Source organism: Phoca vitulina, unplaced genomic scaffold (assembly GCF_004348235.1).
Source record: "Phoca vitulina isolate PV1807 unplaced genomic scaffold, GSC_HSeal_1.0 scaffold13, whole genome shotgun sequence".
Lineage (NCBI taxonomy): Eukaryota > Metazoa > Chordata > Mammalia > Carnivora > Phocidae > Phoca > Phoca vitulina.
In genome coordinates this window covers 11,280,910-11,307,469 of record NW_022589716.1, presented here as the reverse complement: position 1 = coordinate 11,307,469, position 26,560 = coordinate 11,280,910, and the positions used below count along the sequence as shown (strand labels likewise).

Here is a 26,560-nt window from a genome sequence, read left to right as displayed (position 1 = left end):
AAGCGGACTGGCCGGGGGGAAAGGGTGGCTCGGTGTGGCGGCCCTGCGCCCCAGGGAGACCAGTGTGGCACGAGGGTCTTCTCCCCTGGACTGGGGAGCAGAACAGATGGAAGTCTCCTCTTGCCCCTTCCTCTCCTGCTCAGAGCCCAGGAGTGGACAGACAGGACCCTAAACAGAGCCAGGGTTGGTCCCAGGAACCAGGGCGAGTCAGGGGTATAGGCACCCAGACTCAGAAGGAAGCCTCGGATGCCACCTGACCTGTGGTAGGACTCCCCACCCACCCCCTAACACACACACACTCCCTCAGGTGGACACACGAGCTGTCTTGGCTTTCTCTGGTTCCTTACCTCCGCCCCACCCCTCACTTTCCACACGGCCAATGCCAGGGAACTCCTTCCCAGCCCAGGTAGCCCAGCAAAGTGGAAAGGGCTACTTCCCTGTCACTCCTGCCCCCTGAGGGTCAGTCTGCCCACCCACCTGGGCTGGAAGCTTAAGAGGGCACTGCACTAGGGATAAGGGGGTCCCTGCTCCCAAGGTTTTCCCTTTGGGCAGTGAGCTGTCCCTCTGCAACCCCTTATTCCGTTGCGCACAGTGAGTGTGTTGTAGGACCTGTCACTTTGCAACACTGTGAGCCAGAAGCCTGAGTGACGCCTCTGCTCGACCTCCCCCCCCCCCCCCCCGCACCTGCCCCAAACCTGCCTTCTGAGGGGAGAAGGGAGCTGGTCCCCTCAGATGGGTCTCAGGAACAGGGAAATGTTGCTCTTGGGGAGGAGCGGCCTGGAGCCTGGGTACCCAGCCTGCCAGGAAAGAAGAGGAAAGCCCACCCCACCCCACCCCTGGCCATGGGGCAGAGAGCTAGACCATGTGCCTCCTGAGAAGGGAAGTGAGAGCGCCCTGTACTTTCCTGTCCCCATTATTCAGCAAATCTTGGGCCAGGGATTCTGGGAGAGCAGGGGAGGGAGACAGAGGCACCCTGAGGGACTTTCCCAGTTTCAACAGAGGTGGGCACCAGACAGATGGGCCCCAGTTTAGTCTGCCCCTGCCCAGAGGCTGGAGGGATGCATGCCTAGTTGAAGGTCAGACCCAGAACTTTGGGAGCAATTAAAGGTCCCTCCATGGGGGGCATAAGGAGGGGGGTGTTGGAGGCAGAGCTGTGATAGGAGATGGGGTTTGGAGTGACTGGGGTCAAGGAGAGTAAGTGACCTGCCGTCACCCCATGAATAAGGGACCTGTCTTCACTTCTCCACAGTAGGCTTGGTGCCTCCTGGTAAAGGTGCCATGTTGCTTCCTAACCCTGTCGACTTTTATTATCAATTATTTCAGACCTTCAGTGGAGCTGTCCACCCTACTCAGAGGCAATATCCTGGGCTTCTTTATACTTTTCTCAGTCATAGTTTTGAGTCCCTCAACAACATCCAGAATTGTATAAGATACGGGAGGGTTTTTTTTTTTTATTATGGCAAAATATATGTAACATAAAAATTAACCATTTTAACCATTTTTTTATAAAGATTTAATTTATTTATTTGACAGAGAGAGACACAGCAAGAGAGGGAACACAAGTGAGGGAGAGGGAGAAGCAGGCTTCCCGCCGAGCAGGGAGCCCGATGCGGGGCTCGATCCCAGGACCCCGGGATCATGACCTGAGCCGAAGGCAGACGCTTAACGCCTGAGCCACCCAGGCGCCCCCCATTTTAACCATTTTTAAGTGTACAATTCAGTAGCATTAAGTACATTCACAATGTTGTGCAACCATCACTACTCTCCATTTCCAAAATGTTCCGTCACCTCAGACAGAAGTTCTGTACCTGCAAAACAGTACGGGCATACCTCGTTTTACTGCGCTTTGCTTTATTGTGCTTCGCAGATCTGTTTCTCGCAAATGCAAGTTTGAGGCAACCCTGCGTCGAGCAAGTCTGTTGTTGCCGTTGTTCCAACAGCATGTGCTCACCGCATATCTCTGTGTCACAGTTTGGTAATTCTCACGGTATTCCCAACTTTATTGTTCGTTCTGGGGATCTGTGATCCGTGATCTTTGTTGTTCCTGTTGTCATGGGTTTTGAAGTACCATGAACCGAGCCTATGTGAGATGGGGAACTTAACCTGTAAATGTTGTGTGTCCTGCCTGCCCCACCAACCCACCACTCCCTTTCTCCCTCCCTCTCCTTGGGTCTTCCTAGTCCCTGAGACAAAACAATATGGAACTTAGGCCAATTAATAACCCTGCAGTGGCCTCTGAAAGGAAGAGATCCACGTCTCTCAGTTTAAATCAAAAGCTAGAAATGATGAAGCTTAGAGAGGCATATTGCAAATTTAGGCCGAAAGCCAAGCTTCTTGAGCCAAATGTTAGCCAAGTTGTGAACGCAGAGGAAGTCCTTGAAGGAAATTAAAAGTGCTACTTTAGTGAACACTCGAACGATAAGAAAGTGCAACAGCCTTATTGCTGCTATGGAGAAAGTCTGAGTGGTCTGGAAAGAAGATCAGACCAGCCACCGCATTCCCTTAAGCCAAAGCCTCATCCAGAGCAAGGCCCGAACTCTCTTCAATTCTGTGAAGGCTGGGAGAGGTGGGGAAGCTGCAGGAGAAAAGTCTGAAGCGAGCAGAGGTGGGTTCATGAGGTAGAAGGGAAGAACATAAAAGTACAAGGTAACGCAGCAAGCGCTGATGTAGAAGCTGCAGCAAATTATCCGGAAAGATCTAGCTCAGCTTGGGGCGCCTGGGTGGCTCGGTCGGTTAAGCAACTGCCTTCGGCTCAGGTCATGATCCCAGGGTCCTGGGATCAAGCCCCGCATCAGGCTCCCTGCTCCGAGGGAAGCCTGCTTCTCCCTCTCCCTCTCCCACTCCCCCTGCTTGTGTTCCCTCTCTCGCTGTGTCTCTCACTGTCACGTAAATAAATAAAATCTTTAAAAAAAAAAAAGGTGGCTACACTAAACAAAAGATTTTCAGTGTAGATGTCACAGGCTTCTATCAGAAGAAGATGCCATCTAGGGCTTTCATAGCTGGAGAAGAGAAGTGAAGGCCTGGCTTCCACGCTTCAAAGGACAAGCTGATTCTCTCTTTAAGAGTGAATGTAGCTGGTGACTTTAAGGGCTCATTTACCATTTGGAAAGTCCTAGGGCCCTGAAGAATTATGCTATCTCTACTCTGTAAGTGATCAACAAAGCCTGGCTGACAGCTCATCTCTTTACAACATGGTTTACTGAATATTTTAAGCCCACTGTTGAGACCTATTGCTCAGAAAAGAAGATTCCTTTCCAAATATGACTGCTCATTAACAGAGCCCCTGGTCACCCAGGAGTTCTCTTGGAGAGAGACAACAAGATTCATGTTGTTTCCCTGCCTGCTAACACAACGTCCATTCTTCAGCCCACGGTTCGTGGAGTAATTTCAACTGTCGAGTCTTATTATTTAAGAACTATGCTTCGTAAGACTATAGCTGCCACAGGCAGTGATTCGTCTGATGGATCTGGGCAAAGTCCATTAAAAACCCTCTGGAAAGGATTCACCGCCTAGATACCATTAAGAACATGTGTGATTCTTGAGACGATAAGCTTTATCAACATGGACAGGAGTTTGGAAGAAGCGGATTCCCGCCCTCCCGGAGGACTTTGAGGGGTTCAAGACTTCCGTGGAGGAAGTGACTGCAGATGTGGTGGAAACAGCAGGAGAACCAGAATCAGATGTGGGGCCGGAAGACGGGACAGCGTTGTTGCAATCTCATGGTAAAACTTGAACGGATGAGGAGTTGCTTCTTAGGGGGTAGGCAAAGAATGTGGTTTCTTGAGCTGGAATCTGTTCCAGGTGAGGATGCTGTGATGATTTTTGAAACGACAACAAAGGAGTTAGAATAGCAGATCAACTGAGTTGATAAAGCAGCAGTGGGGTTTGAGAAGATCGACTCCAGTTTTCAAAGAGGTTCTACTGTGGGTAAAACGCCATCCGAGGCATCGCATGCTACGCATCGCATTTGTGAAAGCAAGAGTCACTTGGTGCGGCAGACTTCTCTTAAGTCTTCTTAAGTCTTGCCCTACTTAAGAAATCGCCACAGTCGCCCCAGCCTTCAGCACCCACTGCCCTGATCAGTCAGCGGCCATCGACATGGAGGCAGGGCCCTCCATCAGCTGAGAGATTAAGACTCTCTGTAAGCTCAGATGACTGTTAGCAGTTTTTAGTAAAAAAAATACATATATATTTTTAAATTAAGGTATATACATTGGTTCTTTTAGGCATAATGCTATCACACACTCTACAGACTACAGTATAGGGTGAACACAAATTTTACACGCACTGGGAAACCACAAACTTCATTTGACTCACTTTGTTGTGATGTTTGCTTTATTGCATTGATCTGGAACCAAACCTGCCATATCTCAGAGGCGTGCCTGTAACTCCCCATTTCCTCTCCCCGCCAGCCCCTGGTCACCTCGAACCTACTTTCCGTCTCTTCGAATTTCTCTCATATAAATGGAACCATGCAACAGTTGTCCTTTTGTGACTGACTTATTTCACTTCACATAGTGTTTTCAAGATTCATCCATGTTGTAGCATGTATGAGAATTCTGTTCTTATTTGAGGCTGAATAATACTCTGTTGCATGGATACACCCTGCTCCTTTAGTCACCTCTTGATGGCCACTTGTGTTCTTTCTACCTTTCTGCTATTATGAATGATTCTGCTGGAAACACCGGAGTACAAGTATCTGGGACCCTGCTTTCAGTTCTTTTGGGTATATATCTAGGAGTGGAACTGCCAGATCATATGGTAATTCTATGTTTAACTTTTTGAGGACCCGCCCAATTTTTTTTTTTTTTTTTTTTGCAGTGACTGTGTCATTTTATGCTCCAGCCAACGGTGCACAGGAGTTCCAGTTTCTCTACATCCTTGTCAACACTCGTTATTTTCCTTTCTTTAAACTTTATTTCAGACATCCTAATTCTAGATTTATTCCTATTTTCTGTTTCTTCATGATTCAGTTTAGGGAGATGGTATATTTCTGGGAATTTGTTGGGAATTTTCATCTAGGTTATCTAATTTGTTGGCATACAGTTATTCATAGTGCTCTATTATAATCCTTTTTATTTATGTAAAACAGTAGAGATGTCCCCGCTTTCATATCTGATTTTACTAATTTGTGTCTTCTCTCTGTTTTCTTATCTCATCTACTTAAAGGCTTGTCTTTGTTTTTGAAGAACCAACTTTTGGCTTGATTTTCTCTATTGTTTTTTTGTTCCTTATTTCATTTATCTCTGTTTTAATCTATTATTTCCTTCCTTCTGATAGCTCTGGGTTTAGTTTGCTCTTCTTTTTCTAGTACCTTAAGATGTAAAGTTAGGGGTTTGTTTGTTTGTTTTTTTGAGATCTTTCTTCTTTTTTAATGTATGCATTTACAACTAAAAATTTCCCTCTTAGCACCGCTTTTGCTCCATCTCATAAATTTTGGTGTATTGTTTTCATTTTCATTTGTCTCTAACATCCCTTGTGAGGTCTTCTTTGACAAATTGGTTGTTTAAGAGTGTGTTGTTTAATTTCCACATATTTGTAAATTTTCTAGTTTTCCTTTTGATATTGATTTCTATTTTCATTCCATTATGATTAGAAAAGATACTTTGTATAATTTCAATCTTTTTAAAAATTTATTAAGATTTGTGGCCTAATATATGTCTGTTCTGGAAGAATGTTCCATGTGTACTTGAGAAGAATGTCTGTTCTGCTGTTCCGTGGAGTGTTCTGTAGAGGTCTACTAGTGGGATTGTAGTGTTAATCAAGTCATTTATTGCCTATTGATCTATCTGGTTATTCTGTCCATCATTGAAATCTGAGTATAGAAGTCTCCACTTCCTGTAGAATTGTCTGTTAATCCCTTCAAATCTGTTAATGTTTGCTTCATATATTTTGGGGCTCTGATGTTGGGTACACATAGGAATTACATGTTTTAAAACTGTATTTATATAAAGGCTTTATTTAGGTCATACCATGCATAGTTTGCCTTTTATATTTGAATATATTTCTAGGATTCATTTGTGTTGATGTGAAGTTCTGTGTCCCTTCATTTTCACTGTTCTGTGGAGTTTCTTTGTATGAATCGACTACAACTTTCTATGGCCTTGGTATTTCCATATACATGTTGAAGTCAGCATGTCAATTTCTAAAAAAAAAAAAAATCTTGCTGAGATTTGATTGGCATTGCATCTTATCTATAAATCAATTTAGAGAATATTGACATCATAACAAAGTTAGGTCTTCCTGTTCATGCTCTCTCTTTCTATTTATTTAGGTTATCTTTAATTTTTATCAACAGTTTTATAGTTTTCATTGTATAAGTCTTGCACGTATTTTGTTAAATTTACTCCTAAATATTTCATATTTCTTGATGCTCTTGAAAATGGTATTGTTTTATTTTGTGGTTGCCCCACAGAAGATGGGATCAACCCTACCCTACCACCACCCAGAATTTGAATGTTGAGACTGATGACACCACACATATATCAAGAGGCTGTGAAAAGGCTTATTTCTCCATAATGGGGTTTTCGGGGGAGAGTAGTGCTGACACACAAGTTGGTCTGGGATAGCTTGAGTGAAGGGAAGGGTAAATGGCTCTGGTTTTTATTATGGTTAGGGAGTGGGACCAAGGTGGAGATTCCTATATATGGGTTCGAGTTGCAGGATTTGAACTACTCCCCACCCCCTCCCCCACAACAGGACAGGAATGCCAGGGCTTTCTTATTGACTTGCCCAGATATAGGGCGAGAGGGAGGGATGGAGCTTAAAGCTGTCAGTGGTCAAGCATCAAAAATAAACTCAGTCTTTCTTACATTTTTGACATTTAAATTGCCCAATTGTTAATAGCATATAAAAATACAGTTGCCTTTGTATGTTGACCTTGTATCCTGTGACCTTGCTAAATTCACTTATTAATTCCAGTCGCTTTTGTAAATTCCTTGGGGATTTCTATGTAGATGATCATGTTATCTGTAAATAAGGACATTTATAATTCTTTCTAATCTGTATGCCTTTTACTTTTATAATAATTAATTAACCTTAAAATTCTGGTTAGAACCTTCACACAATGTTGAATAAACAGTGGTGAGAGTGAATATCCTTGCCTCGTTCCTGACCTCAGGGGGAAAGCTTTTAGCCTTTGACCATTAGTACAAAGCTAGCTGTAGGTATCTCATAGATGCTCTTTATCAGGGAGTTCTCTTTCGTTCCTTGAGTACACAGAGATTTTATGGATGGAATATGGAATATCGCCAAATGCTTTCTGCAATAGGATGATCACATGGTTTTTCTTTTTTTGGTTTCTTAATATGATGAAATACATTGATTAGTTTTCTACTGTTGAGCCAACTTTGCATCACTGGATTCAACTCTAGTTGGTTATAGTGTATGTTGCTGGATTTGATTTGTTAAATTTTGTTAAGGATTTTTGCATCTCAGTTCACGATGGATGTTGGTCTGTAGTCTTTTTGTGATGGCTTTGTCTGGTTTTGGTAACAGGTTAATGCTGGCGTTATAAAAATAAGTGGGAAACTGTTCTCTATTTTTCTATAGAATTGGTATTATTCCATCTTGGATGTTTCTTAGATTTTACCAATGAAGTCCAAAGTTTTCTTTGTGAGAAGAGTTTAGATAATGAATTCAATTTCTTTAATAGATATGTGTAGCTATTTAGGTAACATAGTTCTTGAGTCAGCTTTGAGAATCTGTCTTTCAATTATCACATTTTTTTGGCACAAAGTTTCTATGTTATCCTTCTATTGGCTTTTAACTGTCTATAGAATAGGTAATGATACCTCCTCTGTCAGTGCCGATGTTGGTAATTTGTGTTCCTTCTCTTTTCTTTGGGTAGAGGTTTATTATTTTATTGTTTTAAAGAACCAAATTTTGGTTTTATTTTTTCTACTTTTAAATTTGTTTTCAGTTTTATTTATTTCTGTTGTTATGTTTATTACTTATGATTACTGTGGGATTGATTTTCTTTTTTCTGACTTTTTAAAGGTAAAAGTATAGGTTGGAGATCTGACCTTTCTAATATAAGCATTGTAATGCCATATATTTCCTCAAAGCACTGCTTCACCTGAATTCCACACATTTTGGTCTCTTGTGTTTTCATTTTCATTCAGTTCAGACATGTGCTAATTTTAATTTCTCTTGTGATCTCTTCTTTGACTCATGGGTTATATAGAAGTGTGTTGCTTAATTTCTTATGGGTTTTTCAGATATATATTTTTTATTTATTTCTAAATCAACTCTTTTGTGGACAGAGAACATACTTTGTATCATTTCAGCCCTTTTACATTTGTTGAGATTTTTATTATGGCCCAGAATTAGGTCTCCCTTAATGAAGTATACTTGAAAAGAACATGTATTCTGCTGTTGTTTGGGTGTTCAGTAATAAGTGTTAATTAGGTCAATTTAGTTCATAATATTGTTAAGTTTTCTGTATTCTTACTGATTTTTTGCCTAGACGTTTTATCTCTTACTGAGAAGGGGGAGTGTTGAAGTCTCCAAGTGTGATTATTTATTCATTTCTCCTTTCAGTTCTATCAATTTTTGCTTCATGATTTTGAAGCCCTACTAGGCATATACACATTTAGAATTATTTTGTCTTTATGATAAATTGGCCCCTTTGTCATCTTGAAATGTCCTCTTAACCTTAGTAATATTCTTTGTACTGAAGTCTACATTGTCTGATATTAATATAGCCACTCTAATTCTGTTTTTATATACTGTTTTGATATGCTGTTTATGTGGTACATCTTTTTTTTTCCATTTTTTATTAAGTCTTTATATTGAAAGTAGTTTTTTTTGTGTAGACAGCATATATTTGAGTTTTCCTATCTCTTTTTATTTTCTTTTACTACCTCTTTTGATTATTTTATATTTTACCTCCACTATTGACTTATTAGCTGGAATTCATGTTTGATTTATTTAGTTTTTAATGACTGTGATAAGGTTTACAATATATATCTTTCATTTATCACAGTATACCAAATAATATTGAACCACTTTGTGTATGGTATAAAAACCTTATAAAAGTATACTTCTGTTTCTCCCCATCCTATTCTTTGTGCTGTTATTGTTACATACATTTTAATGCCACATATATTATAAACCCTATTGTATATTTTACTAGTTTAGCTTTAGATACTCAATTATATTCTGAAGAGATTAAAAATAATGGGAGTCTGGTTTTTTGTTTCTTTTTTTCTTTGTTCATTTGTTTTGTTTCTTAAATTCCACATATGAGTGAAATTATATGGTATCTGTTTTTCTCAGGCTTATTTCACTTAGCATTCTACCCTCTAGATTCCTCCATGTTGTTGCCAATGGCAAAATTCATTCTTTTTTATGGCTGAGTAATATTCCATTTTATATGTTAGAAGGGAGGTGGGTGGGGGGATGGGTGAAAAAGTTAAAGGGGATTAAGAGTACACTTATCTTTTTTTTAAGGAAGGTTTTTATTATAAAAATTCTTTATAACTGCTGTAAACTAGATTCAGTAGGATTACATTTCATTTCTTTCTTTTTTGTTATGTTAATCACCATACATTATATCATTAGTTTTTTTTTTTTTTTTAAAGATTTTATTTATTTATTTGAGAGAGAGAGAATGAGAGACAGAGAGCATGAGAGGGAGGAGGGTCAGAGGGAGAAGCAGACTCCCTGCCGAGCAGGGAGCCCGATGTGGGACTCGATCCCGGGACTCCAGGATCATGACCTGAGCCGAAGGCAGTTGCTTAACCAACTGAGCCACCCAGGCGCCCCATATCATTAGTTTTTGATGTAGTGTTCCACAATTCATTGTTTGCCTATAACACCCAGTGCTCCATGCAGTACGTGCCCTCCTTAATACCCATCACCGGGCTCATTTCTTTAATTTTTTTTTTTTTTTTTTTGCTTTTTTCAAGTTTTTATTTAAATTCTAGTTAGCTTATAGTGTATAGGAGTTGAATTTAGTGATTCATCACTTACATATAACACCCAGTGTTCATCATAACAAATGACCTCCTTAATACCCATCACCCATTTAGCCCATCCCCTACTCCCCTCCTTCCATCAACCCTCAGTTCTCTATTGTTAAGAGTAAGAGTACACTTATCTTGGTGAGCACTGAGAAATGTATAGAATTGTTGAATCATTATATTGTACACCTGAAACTAACATAACACTGTATGTTAATTATGTTTGAGTAAAAATATAATTCCTAGCTTAAAAAATAGAAATAAAAACAAGGGGGAAAAAGTGTATTGTATTGACTCACTGTGGTAGGCTTAACAGTTGCCTTCCATGATATCCATGTTCTAACTCTGGAGTCTGTGGGTATGTTACCTTGTGTGGCAACATGGACTTTGCAGATGAGATAAACAACCTTGAGATGGAGAGATGATCCTGGATTATCCAGGAGGTCCCAATGATGTAATCACAAGTGTCCTAATAAGGGGGAGATACAAGTACAGAAGTAGAAGATGTGACAACAGAAGCAAGAGGCTAAGGAATACAGGTGACGCTCAGAATCTAGAAAAGGCAAGGAAATGGCTTCTCCTCTAGAGAGCTTCTAGAAGGAACTAGCCCTGCTGATACCTTGACTTTAGCCCAGTGAAACTGTTTTCAAATTGTTGGCCTCCAGAACTGTAAGAAAAAATTTGTGTTGTTTTAAGTCACCAAGTTTATGGTCATTTGTTACCACAGTCATAAGAAACTCATACACCCACATTTTTACCATTTCCATTGCTCTTCATTGAAATTTCTAGCTGGTGTCATACTTCTTTTGCCTGAAGAACTTCCTTTAGCATATCTTGCAGTGCAGATCCACTGGCAATATATTCGCTCAGCTTTTGTTTCTCTGAAGATGTCTTTCTCCTTCATATTTGAAAGATAGATTCACTGGATATAGAGAGTTGTAAGTTTACTGGAGTTTTCCCCCCATTTCAGTATTTTATAGCTGTCACTCCATTATCTTCTAGATTGCATGTTTTTTGATGAGAAGTTTGTTGTCACTCTTATATTTATTCCTCTGTGCATGTTTCTTTTTTTGGCTGGCTGTCTTGATGATTTTTTCTTGGGATTTCAGCAATTTGACTATTATGTACTTAGATGTGTTTTTTTTTTTTTTTTAATTTATTCTGCATTGGATGTTCTAAGCTTCTTGGATCCTGGGATATTTTGTCTTATATTAATTTTGGAAAAGTCTCAGCAGTGATCTCTTTAAATATATTTTCTCCTCTGTTTTCTCTTTGTCCTTCTCTCTCTCTCCCTTTCTTCCTCTCACCACCCCCCACCACCACCACTGCCTTTCCCTTCTCCTTTTTCCTTTTATACCTCTCCTACTGGGATTCCAATTATCTTAACTCTAGATAGTTTGATACCATCTCGTGGCTCTTAGTTGTTCTGTCTCTATTCCTCTCTCTTTCACTCTTTCTCCATTTTATATTATTTCCATTTGGATAATTCCTATTAACCTAATTGCATTTTCACTTACTCTCTTCTCTGCTGTAACCAAATAAATTATTCATATCTGATAATTTTTTTTACCTTTTAAATTTTTTATTTTTATTTTTTATTGGGGTTTAATCTGACAACTATACCTTTTTTATTTTCTTTCTTTCTTTTTTTTTTAAATTTTATTATGTTAGTCACCATACGATACATCATTAGTTTTTGATGTGGTGATCCACGATCCATTGTTTTCATGATAATTTTTAAAAAATTTTATTTGACAGAGAGAAAGAGTACAAGTAGGCAGAGCAGTAAGCAGAGGGACAGGAAGAAGCAGGCTCCCCTCTGAGCAGGGAGCCCGATGCTGGGCTTGATCCCAGGACCCTGGGATCACGACCTGAGCCAAAGGCAGACGCTTAACGATTGAGCCACCCAGGCTCCCCTCTGATAATTTTTTTATTTTGAGCATTTCTGTTTGTCCCTTTCTTAAGTTTCCAATTTTTGCTGCAATCGCCTATCTGTTCAACATGTTGTCCACCATTTCAACTAAATCTTGTAAAATGTGAAACTTGGTTATTTTGAAGTCTTTGACAGTTCTGACATCTGGATGGGTCCTCCCTTGGTCTGGTTCTGTTGACTACTTTATCTCTTAATAATGAGTCATTTATTTTTTGTGTTCTTTTATGCCTCAGTATTTATTATTTTTAATTTTAGTTGTAAGTATACAATATTATATTAGTTTCAGGTTTACAGTATAGTGATTCAAGAATTAAATCATTACAAAATGCTCACAGTAGTTTTCAGTGTAGTTACCATCTGTCACCATACAATGTTATTGCAGTATTATTGACTATATTTCTTATGCTGTATTTTTTTCTTATGGTTTTAGGTCTTACTTTAGGTCTCTAATCCATTTTGAGTTTATTTTTGTGTATGGTGTAAGAAAGTGGCCCAGTTTCATTCTTTTCAACATAGCTGCCCCATTTCCCCAACACTATTTATTAAAGAGACTGTCTTTTTTTGTATATTGGATATTCTTGCCTCCTTTGTCATAGATTAATTGACCATAAACATGGGTTTATTTCTGGGCTGTCTATTCTGTTCCATTGATCTATGTGTCTGTTTTTGTGCCAGTACCATACTGTTGTGATTACTATGGCTTTGTAGTATAGTTTGAAATCTGGATGCAGGATACCTCCAGCTTTGTTCTTCTTTCTCAAGATTGCTTTGGCTATTCAGGATCTTTTGGGTTCCCATACAAATTTGAGGATTATTTGTTCTAGTTCTGTAAAAAATGCTATTGTTACTTTGATAGGGATTGCACTGAATCTGTAGATTGCTTTGGGACGTATGAACATTTTAAGGATATTAGTTCTTCAAACCCATGACCTTGGTATATCTTTCCATTTCTTTGTGTCATCTCCAGTTTCTTTCATTGAGATCTTATAGTTCAGAGTACAGGTCTTTGAGCTCCTTGGTTAAATTTATTTCTAGGTATCTTTTTCTTTTTGATGCAATTGTAAATGGGATTGTTTTCTTAATTTCTCTTTCTTCCAGTTCATCATGAGTGTATAGAAACTCAACAGCATTCTATATAGTAATTTTTGTATCCTGCAACTTTACTGAATTCATTTATTAGTTCTAATAGGGTTGTTTTTTTTTTAATCTTTAGGGTTTTCTATATATAGTATCATGCCATCTGCAAATAATGACAGTTTTACTTTTTCTTTACCAATTTGGATGCCTTTCATTTCTTTTTCTTATCTGATTGCTGTGGCTAGGACTTCTGGTACTATGTTTAATAAAAGTGGTAAGAGTGGACATCTTTCTCTTGTTTCTGATCTTAGAGGGACAGCTTTCAGCTTTTTACCATTGGCTGTTGGCTATTTCACCCATTAGCTGGGTGTGTCATATATGGCCATTATTATCTTGAGGTATGTTCCCTCTCTACCCACTTTGTTGAGAGTTTTTTTTTTTATCATGAATAGATGTTGAATTTTGTTAAATGTTTTTTTCTGCATCTTTTGAGATGATATGATTTTTATCCTTCATTTTGTTAACATGGTGTATCAGATTAATTGATTTGTAAATATTGAACCATCCTTACATCCCTGGGATATATCCCACTTGATTATGGTGAATGATCCTTTTAATGTATTGTTTGAAAATTGGGTTTGCTAATATGTTGTTGAGGATTTTTGCATCTATGTTCATCAGGGATATTGGTCTATAATTTTCTTATAGTATCTTTGTCTGGTTTTGGTATCAGGGTAATGCTGGCCTCATAGAATGGTTTTGGAAGCATTCCTTTCTCTTCTGTTTTTTGGAATAGTTTGAGAAAGATAAGTATTAACTCTTCTTGATAGAATTCACCTGTGAAAATATCTAGTCCTGGACTTTTGTGTGTTGAGAGTTTTGTCATTACTGATTGAATTTCATTACTGGTAATAGGTCTGTTCAGATTTTTTATTCCTTCCTAATTCAGTCTTGGAAAATTGTATGTTTCTAGGAATTTATCCACTTCTGGGTATTTCAATTTGTTGGTGTATAATTTTTCGTAGTAGTCTCATAATCCTTTGTATTTCTGTGGTGTTGGTTGTAATTTCTCTTTCATTTGTGATTTTATTTGAGTTTTTATTTTTTCTTGATGAATTTGGCTAGCAGTTTATCAATTTTGTTTATCTTTTCAAAGAACCAGCTCTTTGTTTCATTGATCTTTTCTGTTGTTTTTTTTTTTGTCTTTATTTTATTTATTGATGCTCTGATATTTATTAATTCCTTCCTTCTACAGACTTTGGGCTTCTTCTTTTTCTAGTTAGATTGTTTATTTGAGATTTTTTTCTTGTTTCTTGAGGTAGGACTGCATTGCTATAAACTTCCCTCTTAGAACTGCTTTTGCTAAGTCCCAAAGATTTTGAACCATTGTTGTCCATTTTCATTTGTCTCTGGGTGTTTTTTTAATTTCCTCTTTTATTTCTTTCTCCATTGACCTATTGGTTGTTTAGTAGCATGTTATTTAGCCTCCACATGTTTGTCTTTTTTCCAGTTTTTTTTCTTGCAATTGATTTCTAGTTTCATGCCATCATGGTTGGAAAAGATGCTTGATAGGATTTTAATCTTCTTTAATTTACTGAAACTTATTTTGTGGCCTAACGTGAGCACTATCTTGGAGAACATTCCATGTGCACCTGAAAAGAATGTTTATTCTGTTTTTTTTGGATGGGATGTTCTATATATATCTGCTAAGTCTCTCTGGTCTAATGTGCCACTCAAAACCACTGTTTCCTTATTGATTTTTTGCATGGATGATCTATCCATTGATGTAAATGGGATTTTAAAGTCCTCTACTATTATTGCATTACTATCAATTTCTTCCTTTATGCTTAGATATTGTTATATTCTCTTGCTGGATTGATCCCTTTATCATTATGTAATGCTTTCTCTTGTTACAGTCTTTGTTTTAAAGTCTATTTTGTCATTATAATATAAGTATTGCTGCCCCAGCTTTTTCTTTTTCCTTTTCTTTTTTCTTCTTCCATTCTCATGAAATATCTTTTTCAACCCATTCACTTTCAGTCTGCATGTGTCTTTAGGTCTGAAGTGAGTCTTTTGTAGATAGCATATAGATGGGTCTTATACTTTTTATCCATTCAGTCATCCTGTACCTTTTGAATGAAGCATTTATCCATTTACATTTAAAGTAATTATTGATAGGTGTGCACTCATTTCCACTTTGTAAATTGTTTTCTGTTTGTTTTGGTAGTTCTTCTCTATTCCTTTCTTCTCTTTCTCTCGTGCCTTCTGATTTGATGACTTTTTTTTTTTAGTGTTAGGCTTAGATGCCTTTGTGCTTATTTTTGTGTACTTATACGTTTTTGGTTTGTGGTTACTGTAAGGCTTATATATAACATCCTATGTATGTAACAATCTATATTAAGTTGGTGGTCACTTAAGTTTGAACATATTCTGAAATTACTACATTTTTATTCCCCTCCATGTTTTAATGTATATGACATCATATTTTATATCTTTTTATTTTCTGTGTCCCTTAACTAATTTTTGTAGATATAACTAATTTTATTACTTTTGTCTTTTACCTTCATACTAGCTTTATAAGTGATTAATCTACTACCTTTCTATGTTTGCTTTTACCAGTGATATTGTTTCCTTTCATAGTTTTCCTCTAGTTATGATCTTTTATTTTCCTCTTAAAGAGATCCCTTTAACATTTCTTATAAGATTGGCTTAGTGGTGATGGACGTTTTCAACTTTTATTTGTCTGAGAAACTATCTCTCCTTTAATTCTGAACAATAACCTTGCTGGATAGAGTATTCTTGGTTGTAGGTTTTTTCCTTTCAGCACTTCGAATGTATCATGTCACTCTCTTCTTCCTGCAAAGTTTCTGCTGAAAAATCTGGTAATAGCTTTATGAGGGTTTTCCTTATATGTAACTATTTGCTTTTCTCTTCCTGCTTTTACAATTCTCTTTAATCTTTGCCATTTTAATTATTATGTGGCTTGGTGTGGATGTCCTGGGTCCATCTTGTTAGGGGCTTTTTGTGCTTCCTGGACCTGGATGTCTTATTTTCTTCCCCAGCTTAGGGAAATTTTCAGCTATTATTTCTTCAAATAAGTTTTCTGCCCCATTCTCTCTTCTCTTTTTGGGACCCCTTTAATGTGAATGTTAGTACACTTGATGTAGTCTCAGAGGTTCCTTAATCTATCCTCATTTTAAAAATTTTCTTTCTGCTGTTCAGCTTGGGTGCTTTCCACTACCTTGTCTTCCAGATTGCTGATCTGTTCTGCATCCTCTAATCTGCTGTTGATTTCCTCTGTTGTATTTTTCAGTTATTATTCCGCTCTGATTTGTGCCTTTTTATATGTTCTCTTTGTTGATATTCTCTCTGAGCTCATCCACTCTTCTCAGTGAGCACCCTATGACCGTTACTTTGAACTCTTTAGCAGGTAGATTGCCGATTTCTATTTTGCTTAGTTCTTTTTCTGAGGTCCTATCATCTGCTTTTGTTTAGAATACATTCTTCTGTAGCCTCATTCTGTCTGACTCTCTGTGTTGGCTTCTGTGTATTTGGTAGGGCCTTTTGTAGAAGGCGTCCTGTAGGGCCCAGGAGTGCTGTCTCCCCAGTCACCAGAACCAGGCACCCAAGGGGTGTCCCTTGTGTGGGCTGTTTGCACCTTCCTGTTGTGACTGGGCCACAACCTCTGTGGCATACTGGTGGGCCGGGCTGGCCCCTGCTGTGTCTGCCCGAGTGGCCTGGCTGTAGCCGCTGCGGCTGCCACTGATGGGCGGGGCTAGCCCCCAGCCCAGCTAGCTGCAGTGACCAGCTGCGACTGCTGTGGGCACACTGGTGAGCAGGGCTGGCCCCCGGTACAGCTGGCTTAGGAAACCCAGCTGTCGCCGCTGCAGGTGTGCTAGTGTGTGAAGTTAGCTCCTGGCACGGATGGCTGAAAGGTCTGGCCGTAGCTGCTGCAAGCATGCTGGGGTGTGGTGCCAGCTCTCCACTTCTCCAGGGCAAGAGTCACTTTGGAGGGGTGCCAGTCCCAGCCAAGGCCGCCCGCTGGGTGTGCTAGGACAGGAGCCGCTTTGGAGGGACACCTGCTGGGACAGGCGGGTTGGCTGGTGTGGCTCCCCAGGGGAATGCTGGTGGGGGGCAAACAATGCCAGCAAGGTAGATGAAGTATCAGAAGTGGCTCCCGCAAGCATCCAGCCAAGCTAGGCTGAAGGAGGGCAAGAAAAATGGCGTCACCAGCACTTCCGTTCCTGGAGAAATCGCCTACAGATCCCTGCCCATTCAGCAAACGTGCTAAAATTAGTAAGTCTTCTTCATGTACATGCCAGGTGCTCTTCAAACTGCTGCTCCGTGCTGGGGCTCAGACTGAGTGATACAGTGCGCTGGCCCTTTAAGAGCAGACTCTAGGTTTCCTGTAGCCCTCCAGCTCTCCCAGAGTTAGGCCTCACTGATTTTCACAGCCAGACATTATAGGGGCTCATCTTCCCAGTGCAGATCCCCAGGATGGGGGGCGCCCCGTGTGGGGTGATCCCCTGGCTCCTCAGGGAGGACCCCTGTGCTTGGGACAGTCTTCTCACTTGTGGTGGGAAACCCACCACAGTGCCAGGGTTTGGGTCCCTGACCGCATCTCTGCCCCTCCTCCCCTTCATGACAGGGCCTTCTCTTTACATTCTTCAGCTATGGAATAGTCGTTCTGCTAGTCTTCGGGTGGTTTTCAGAGTGAGCTGCAGTCTAGTACTTGTTGCCCCCAAGTGTCTGTGGGAGAAGGTGAGCTCAGGGTCCTCCTCCTCCTCCATCTTTCCCTGCTCTTCTTCCGTGTCTCCCAAATTTTTATGGAATGCTGGCCCTTGTGTGTAACAGGATAGTAGTGACTGAGGTAACTAGTATTTATTTATGCTACCAGGTCATTAGTGTGGAGTGTCGAGCCAACCCAGTTGGGAGTTGAGTGGTAGAGCACTGCTGCCTCGGGCTAGTATGGGGCCTGGAGTGCTGGAAGGCTCTTCTGTGTTCCTGCTCTCAGGAGGGCCTGGGGCTCCAAAAAGGGGGATGGGGTCTTTCTCTACACTCATCTCTTAGCCTGCCTCGGGTGGTAGGCCGCTGCTGTGACTTGGGGCAGGCTCATGGAGGGGGTGTTGGATGGATCAGGGGTGTCTTGAGGTTCCTCGGCTCTCTCGTTGTGGCATCAGTCTTGGGTGCCTGAACCTCATGGGTGGGGCTTTCTCAGATGTTCTCGTGTCAGTAGAGTGGGATACCCTGGTTCTTTTCCACCTCTGTGCACTGAGCATGTTGGGATTAATTTGCACATTGTTGAGAAAGGCAGCTCCAAACGCTATTGGCATTTTGTTGTTGCAACTCCAGCACGCTCCAGAGTGATCTCTGAAGATTGTAGCTCTGACCCCACCCCTGCTGAAAAGCCCTCCAGCTCACCCCATGGCCCTCAGGTCACAGGCTTTGAGCTCGGCAGCCTCGAGCCTCACACCCTGGCCTTCCTTCAGTTACTTAAGTCTCGTCTGTCTCCCAGGCCCCAGACCATCCGTTTTGAGGGCACATGTCTTGTTCTCTGTGTATTGCTAGAGATGAAATGGTGCCTGGCACGTGGTAGGGGCTCAGCAACTGTCTTAAAGGGGTGAGCACTGAGTGCAAGCCCAGAAAGCCCGGACCTCCCCTGCATGCCAGCAGCCACACCCCTGCCCAGCCTCCAGGTTCACCTACACATGTCACAGAGAAGCCTCTCTGGGGACCACCCCACCTCCCAAGTTTGGGGAGGAGCCCCTGTGCCCCCAGCCCTGGCCTCACAGTTCCCCAGGCCTGCCCCACCGGGCCCTGGGTGGGCACTTGGTGAGCCTGCCAGGGGACCTTCGCTGCACGGGTGCGGCTGCCCCAGCTTTGGGCTGATTCTGCAATGTGCATGCCGAGTTAAAATTCTAAAGCTTCTTTTCCTGTTTTAGGAACGGTGAATCATCACACTCCTCTCGGTGGCCGTACGAGGACTTGGGCTGGAAGCATGTGGCGCGTCCTGCGAGGCTGGAGGGGAGGACGTCTGGGCCCCTGGGGAGCTGTGGGGTGGCAGCGGCCCCCCAGCGTCCGCGCGCTGGCCAGCGCGGGCTCCGGGAGAGGGGACGAGTACAGTCACGTGGTGGTGGGTGCGGGCTCCGCGGGCTGTGTGCTGGCCGGGCGGCTCACCGAAGACCCCGACAAGCGCGTGCTGCTGCTGGAGGCCGGGCCCAAGGACGTGCTCGCGGGCAGCAAGCGGCTCTTGTGGAAGATCCACATGCCCGCGGCCCTCGTGGCCAACCTGTGCGATGACAGGTACAACTGGTGCTACCACACGGAGCCGCAGCCGGGCCTCGACGGCCGGGTGCTGTACTGGCCGCGCGGCCGGGTCTGGGGGGGCTCGTCGTCGCTCAACGCCATGGTCTACATCCGCGGCCACGCCGAAGACTACAACCGCTGGCAGCGGGAAGGCGCGACGGGCTGGGACTACGCGCGCTGCCTGCCCTACTTCCGCAAGGCGCAGAGCCACGAGCTGGGCGCCGGCACGTACCGCGGCGGCCAGGGCCCCCTGCACGTGTCCCGGGGCAGGACCAACCACCCGCTGCACCGCGCCTTCCTGGAGGCGGCGCAGCAGGCCGGCTACCCGCTCACCGAGGACATGAACGGCTTCCAGCAAGAAGGCTTCGGATGGATGGACATGACCATCCACCAAGGTAGCGCACGGCTCCCGTCCCCTGTCTCCCTGGTTCCTCCTCTTTAAAAAAAAAGGAAGCTACGCGCCACCACAGCGCCATGCCTCCTGCCCCCTCCGTGGTCAGGGAGGGTCAACTGCGCCTAGAGGAGGCCCAGATGACCGAGGTATCGCACCCCCTAGAGGCCACAGAATACAGCCCACAGCCAGTGAGGACCGATTTGGAGACAGAGACTCTGGGGCATTCTCTCGACCTCGGCCTCTGTTGGCTGGAGAGTCAACTCTTTGACCAAAGAGCCAAAGCCCGAAGAGACTTGCAGATGAGGAAACTGAGGCACAGAGCACCGAAGTGCCTTGCTCACGGCAGGACAGAGGCAAGGCCTGGGTTGACCCAGGGCTCCTGCCTGCCTGCAAAGGGTTCTCACCCCCCTTTATTAGCTGCTGCCGGTCTGTCATCCTGCCGAGAGCGGAGGGGGTTTTTCCACCGCCTCGTGGATGTGGATTTCAGCCCAGCAGGGACTTTAGGTGTCAGCCTTCCTTCTGGGGCAGAGCTCACAGTGTCCGGGGAAGGTCAAATTCCATCTTTCTCCAGCCCCTTTCCCCTGTGCAGGTACCAGGAAAGGGGGGCAGGGGCTGTGCCTGATCTTGCTCTGTCCCGCAGGCAAGCGCTGGAGCGCAGCGTGCGCCTACCTGCACCCGGCACTGAGCCGCCCCAACCTCACGGCCGAGGCGCAGACGTTTGTGAGCAAGGTGCTGTTTGAGGGCACCCGCGCGGTGGGTGTGGAGTACGTCAAGAACGGTCAGAGCCACAGGGTGAGTGAGTTCCCGCCGGGCCGGGGCAGTGGACATGGAAGGGAACGAGCAGTCACCCCGGTGCTCGTGCTCCGTGTGGGTAGCAGTCGGGCTCTGGTCCCCAGGGCCTGGGGTGGGGGTGGGGACGCCATCAGGCCAGCCACCTGCAAAGAGCCCACTGCCCCTCCCACCTCAGAGCAGTCCCCCTGTTCCTTCTGTACCTCTTCAGAAATTGCTAGGGTTTTTTAAAAAAAGATTTTATTTATTTGACAGAGAGAGAGACACAGCAAGAGAGGGAACACAAGCAGGGGGAGTGGGAGAGGGAGAAGCAGGCTTCCCGCTGAGCAGGGAGCCCGATGCGGGGCTCGATCCCAGGGCCCTGGGACCACGACCTGAGCCAAAGGCAGACATTTAACGACTGAGCCTCCTGGTGCCCCAGAAATTGCTAGGTTTATAAGAAGACTTTAAAAACCACAAATGTGAGCACGCTCCCTATTTCCGCACTACACTGTTTCCCACTCAGTGGAGTGTCAGGATCGTCCCGCATCCACGGGAAGATCTGGCTCACTGCTGCTTTATTTACACCACTGGTGTGAGTGCTTGCTTTCATGGGTCTCATTTAAGCTCCGCAGTCCGGTTTTTAAGACGGTCATTAGGGCGCGGCGGTCACAGAGCGTATGTCGGCACGTGACGTGTGCTTTAGTATCGCGCCCCGGAGCTGCACCTGCCGAGGGCTTTCCCAGGGCGGCCCCCTGAGCATCCTCTGCCGTCCTCCGGGGCCTGGGAACGGGATCCTCGGCCGCCGCTGGGGGACTTGACGCTGAGGCCGCATTCTCCGGGTTCTGTCTGGCTTTTCAGGAATTGTGACCTGCACGCCTGTGCCTCTTCCAGGCTTACGCCAGCACGGAGGTGATTCTGAGCGGGGGTGCCATCAACTCTCCGCAACTGCTCATGCTCTCGGGTGTCGGCAATGCAGATGACCTCAAGAAGCTGGGCATCCCGGTGGTGTGCCACCTGCCTGGTGAGCTCCCTTCTCCACCATTCCTCAGAGGGGGGCCTCTGCTAATAAAAGGGCTTATTGGAGTTCATTAGCATGGAGTGGGGCGGGGGCAACAGTCCGTGTTCCACGGAACGGTCACATTCTTCCTATGACCCTCACTGGACACCTCTACCCCCCAGGGACCCCAAGTCTTTGTGTCATTTTTTTCCCCCTTCCCTGGCCCTCCTGTCCCACTGGGAGGCGATGCCCCTCCAGCAGGGAGCATCACCCGCGCAGCCTGCTGGGCCAGGCTCGGCTGTGCCCCCAGGGCAGCCCTGCGGTGAGAGGGGTCCAGGCCTTTGTGTGTTCTGTCCTCAGGGCTCAGCAGCAGCCCTGACATTAAAGATGCCAACTCAATGCTCCAGAGCATGCTTTTCATGCTAAGACAATTATCCCAGGCCTAAAATTGATCTTACAGACGGTCTTTGATACCCATTAGGGGCTCTTACCTCTCTTAGAACCCAAGCTCCCCAGAAATGACCCTTTTTGCGTGGAGGCTTCATCGTGAGAGGTCTGTGACAGCGGCCTGCCCGGCGTCCCCTCGTGCTTAGATGAGCTCACGCAGTGCCTGCCCAGCACAGCGAGGCCTGCTTCCCTCCTTCCCCGGGCCCTGGGTGCAGGTGGGGCTGTCAGTCCCTCTGGCAAGCAGCTTGCGGAGTGGCACCTGCCAAATGCCAGGGCCCTGCCGTCAGGGAGGCTACTGCCTGGCAGGACGGCATCGGGAGGGGCCCGGGGGCTGCCCCGGGAGGGAGTGACCAGGGCAGGTGGCTTTGGCAGCATGGGAGGATGAGACTTGGCCATGAGTAGAGGGATGGAGTCCCGGGAGGTGACCTTTAAGCTGAGACCCAGGGAGGGAGCAGGGGCTGTCTTGGCGAATAAGTGGATGGGGGTGGGGGGAGTTTCCAAAACCCAGGGATGTTGAGAGGCCAGCGGCAGCCCCCCCCCCCAGAAGCCATTTTTCCTAACCACTCGCTCCCATTCCAGGAGTGGGCCAGAACCTGCAGGACCACCTGGAGGTGTACATCCAGCAGGCGTGCACCCTCCCCATCACGCTGCACTCAGCACAGAAGCCCCTGAGGAAGGTCCGGATTGGTCTGGAGTGGCTCTGGAAGTTCACAGGTGGGCGTGCTGGTCCGGAACCTTTGTGGAGCAGGTCTGAGGGAGCACGGCTTCCTTCCTAAGGTGCTGAGAGAAGGCTCTGGTATCAAGTCACTTATTCCAAGCGTAGCTCTGCCTTTTGCCTTAGCTTTCCCATCTGCAAAATGGGGATACATAGTCCTGTGTGGCAGGCTGTTGTGAGGACCAGAAGAAGCGGGTAAGACTCAGAGCCTGGGTGCCCTGCTTCCTTACATATGGACAGGGGTAGCCTTGTGGCTGGATGCCATCTGGGGCCCAAGGAGCCAGGAGTAAAGGCATGGTCAGCATCCATTTCTCAGCAGTTTGCTGGCTGTTTTCGGGGTCCCAGCATACTGCCCGGGCCAGGAGGTGGTGCTTTGAGACCCCCCCCTCAGCATGGGTCTCTCCCACACTTCAGGTACTCTGCTGTGCTAGTAAAGGCAGGCGCCCTTGGGGAGCTTACGCACTACTGGGATCCGGGGAGAGAACCCATGTAAACGTGCTTAGGTTTTAGGATCAGGAGGTCAGTGAAGTGGAGGATGTCTGAGAGCTAGGAAGAAGATGTACCAAGGCCCCGGGTCCAGGCATGTGGCGCTGGAGGAACAGATGTGTCGGGCCAGGGAGACTGCAGCACGTTGAGGAGGAAGCAGGGGTGCGATGAAGAGCGCTGGATCTCGAGGGTCGGCCGGGGCACTGGCACAGAGGCCCTGGGAGCTGCCAGTGAGGAGGGGTCTGAGCTGGGGCAGAGGGAGGGCTGGGGTGCTACCGCCCGGTAGATGGATCCCAGTAGATGTGGGAGCTGAAGTCAGGGAGGCTTTCTGAGGGCCAGATGGTGGGCAACGAGGAAGAGGAGGAGGAGGGAGAGACAGGGAGAGCTCGAATGTCTGACTTAGGCCATCTGTGAAAGAATCAGCCTGTCAGGGGGCACCTGGGTGGCTCAGTCAGTTAAGCGTCTGCCTTCGTCTCAGGTCATGATCCCAGCACCCTGGGGTCAAGTCCCGCATAAGGCTCCTCTCTCTCACAAAAATAAATAAAATCTTAAAAACAAAAACAGCCTGTCGGGCATGGAGCCTGGGGCCAGGGAGGTTGGGGATGCCCAGCGACGCCAGCCCTCACAGTTGTCAGGGGTGGAGGAATCTGGGGGGACGGCAAGGCCGAAGCCCCTTGGTGTGAGCTGGTGTTGGAGCCTGTGGTGTTGGGTGAGCCCACCTGAGGGAGAGAGACCAGATTGAGCACTTGGGTCCAGGCACCAGAAAAGGGCCAGGAGGAGCTACCAGGAGAGGGGAGGCAGGCCCGCCTGCCACGCCCTGATTCACTCTTCTGATCCTAAGGGGATGGAGCCACGGCACACCTGGAAACAGGAGGGTTCATCCGGAGCCGGCCTGGGGTCCCCCACCCAGACATCCAGTTCCATTTCCTGCCGTCCCAAGTGATTGACCATGGCCGGGTCCCCACCCAGCAGGAGGCTTACCAGGTGAGCAGGCGGCATTCTCCTCACTGTGGCGGGCCCCTCAGCGGGGGGGCACAGGAACCTGTGTCCTGCCCTCTAGCTGCTTCGTGGGTCCGAGTGGGGAGGGGAGAGGAGGAGCCTAGAATCTTCCTGAGGCCATGCCAGGAAGAGCATGAGGCAGTCCACGTGGTACGTGGAAAGGTGAGACCTGCCCCAGCTCAGGGCAGACCGCTGGAAATGGACAGATGTGGCCAGTGGCCCTGGGGTTTCCAGTCCCTGAAAGTTGAGGACAATCAGGTATAAAGCCAGGAAGCAGGAGTGAGTGATTCAGGGAGGTGTTTTCTGATCACTTGTGGAAGCGGGGGAGGGGGTAAGATGCGGACAGAGGCTAACACGTGTCTGCTCTTAATTGGCTTTGGATGTGGAGCCCCATCCCCCGGGAAAGTCCCGGGACCTGAGCTGCCCAGTAGGGGGGTTGAAGGAGGTTACACTTCCTGTGCTTCTTCTAGGTGCATGTGGGGACCATGCGGGGCACGAGCGTGGGCTGGCTCAAACTGAGAAGTGCCAACCCCCGGGACCACCCTGTGATTCAACCCAACTACTTGTCAACAGGTAATTCACCACCCCCTTGGTCTCCCCCCAGGCCTGGGCTTGCCAGGTCATTCACTCAACGAATGAATGCCTTTATGGGGTTCGCATTTGTCACTGAATCTTAGCCCTGAGACACAAGTCACCCTCTGCCCCCCTCACACACTGCGTGCCCTGGGTCACTTGAAGTAACCTGGGTGTGTCCTTTGACACAGCAGGAGAGAGCTGCAGCTTTCAGAACAACCTGCCAGAAGGTGCAGGGAGATCTGGCTGTGTGCACAGAACATCTGTGCTGAGGTTACTCTGAGCATCCTCCTGCAAAAGCAGATCACATTCCTGGGCCTGCCGCTTGGCCTGCCACAAAAAGGAGCACGCCCCATTGCCCAGTAATGACTCGGGGCGTGCTCACAGCCACAGTGGCAGGAGGCAGGCTGTGTACTCTCACCCTGATTGAAACCCAGGGCCTCTGGGGCCGGATGTGTCCGCTGAGGATGCTGCCTGTTTGCCCTCACGGGACTCTGCTTGGTTGCGGTCTAACTGGCTGGGAGTAGGTGACAAATGACCTGGTGGCTCCGTGTCCCTGAGGTTTTCCACCCCAAGCACCCTGGTCTGTGGATCCACCAGGGCCGTGGGATCAGAGGGGTGGTAGGCGCTGACCTGTGTCCCCTCGGGCAGCTTACCGAGCCTCTCCGGGCTCAGAATCCGCTGGTAAGAGGAGTCGCCTCACCTACCTCTTTCTCGTTGACAGAAACCGACATTAAGGACTTCCGACAGTGTGTGAAGCTGACCAGAGAAATTTTTGCCCAGAAAGCCCTGGCACCATTCCGGGGGAAGGAGCTCCAGCCAGGAAGCCACGTGCAGTCAGATAAAGAGATAGATGCCTTCGTGCGGGCAAAAGCAGACAGCGCCTACCACCCCTCGTGCACCTGCAAGATGGGCCAGCCCTCTGATCCCATGGCCGTGGTGGATCCACAGACCAGGGTGCTTGGGGTGCAGAACCTCAGGGTGGTCGATGCCTCCATCATGCCCAGTGTGGTCAGCGGCAACCTTAACGCCCCCACAATCATGATCGCGGAGAAAGCAGCAGACATCATCAAGGGGCAGCCTGCACTCTGGGACGAGGACGTCCCTGTCTACAAGCCTGGGACCCTGGCCACCCAGCGGTGAGGCGGTCACTGCCCGAGAAGCCTCCTGCCAAGCCAAGAGGGTCAGCACAGCCCCTGCCCCCCCCTCCGTGCCCTTTCCTGAAACTGTCCAGAATATTACAATTCAGTGGCTAAGAATGTGTAATTGCTTAGGCTGGAAGACCGGTATCAGGCAGCGAAACAGGTTTCTTTTCCCCAGCATTTTCCTGTGGGCGCCCCCCCCCACCGCCTCCTGAAGGGGCAGTAGAGGGGACTGGGGGGGCAGGGCAGTGGAGGAGTATGGCAAACTGCTACCATGGCCTAATCTTATACTCCATGGCACTCTGCAGCCCAGGGTCTTGGTCGGACATGAGGGAAGCGGTTCTCTCCCAGGGCTCCCTTTTAATTAAGGCAAGCCGCTCCAGAGGCTGGGTGCTGGCTAGACGGCACGGGGTTCTCGCCGGGGGGGGGGGGGGGGGGGGGGCGGGGCCCCCCGGCGGCGGGGGGGGGGGGGGGGGGGGGGGGGGGGCCGGGGGGCCGGGGGGGGGGGGGGGGGGGGGGGGGGCATCCTCTGCCTCAGGCTGCCGGCTGTAGCTGAGGCCCGTGCCTAAGCCTCCAGTGTCCCCGTTCAGAGGGAAGGCTGCCTGCCTGAAGAAACACAGGCTTCTTTCTCTTCTGCTTCCTGAGTCCCCTCCCAGTTGGGTCACTCTGAGGGCCCACCTCTCCAATGCTCTGGTTCTTACTAAACAGCCCGATTTCTGGACCTTGTTCAGAGAAGAGTCTGGAGAGTCTCTTCA

General features: G+C 46.5%; 1 protein-coding gene across 2 annotated transcripts in view; it reads left to right on the top strand.

Annotated features, from left to right (window-relative positions):
- The window catches only part of CHDH (choline dehydrogenase), a 34,609-nt gene that overhangs the window by 5,803 nt on the left and 2,246 nt on the right, over positions 1 to 26,560 (top strand). Inside the window, exons 2-8 of one of the 2 annotated variants that reach the window (XM_032411499.1) lie at positions 18,918 to 19,676; positions 20,316 to 20,467; positions 21,338 to 21,467; positions 22,470 to 22,604; positions 23,933 to 24,075; positions 24,561 to 24,663; positions 25,388 to 25,846. In XM_032411499.1, coding sequence (XP_032267390.1) covers positions 18,974 to 19,676; positions 20,316 to 20,467; positions 21,338 to 21,467; positions 22,470 to 22,604; positions 23,933 to 24,075; positions 24,561 to 24,663; positions 25,388 to 25,806 — 1,785 coding nt within the window. In that variant the 5' untranslated portion in view covers positions 18,918 to 18,973 and the 3' untranslated portion in view covers positions 25,807 to 25,846. Of the gene's footprint in view, positions 1 to 18,917; positions 19,677 to 20,315; positions 20,468 to 21,337; positions 21,468 to 22,469; positions 22,605 to 23,932; positions 24,076 to 24,560; positions 24,664 to 25,387; positions 26,225 to 26,560 lie in introns of those variants that run through there. The other variant, XM_032411498.1, reaches the window with a different exon arrangement.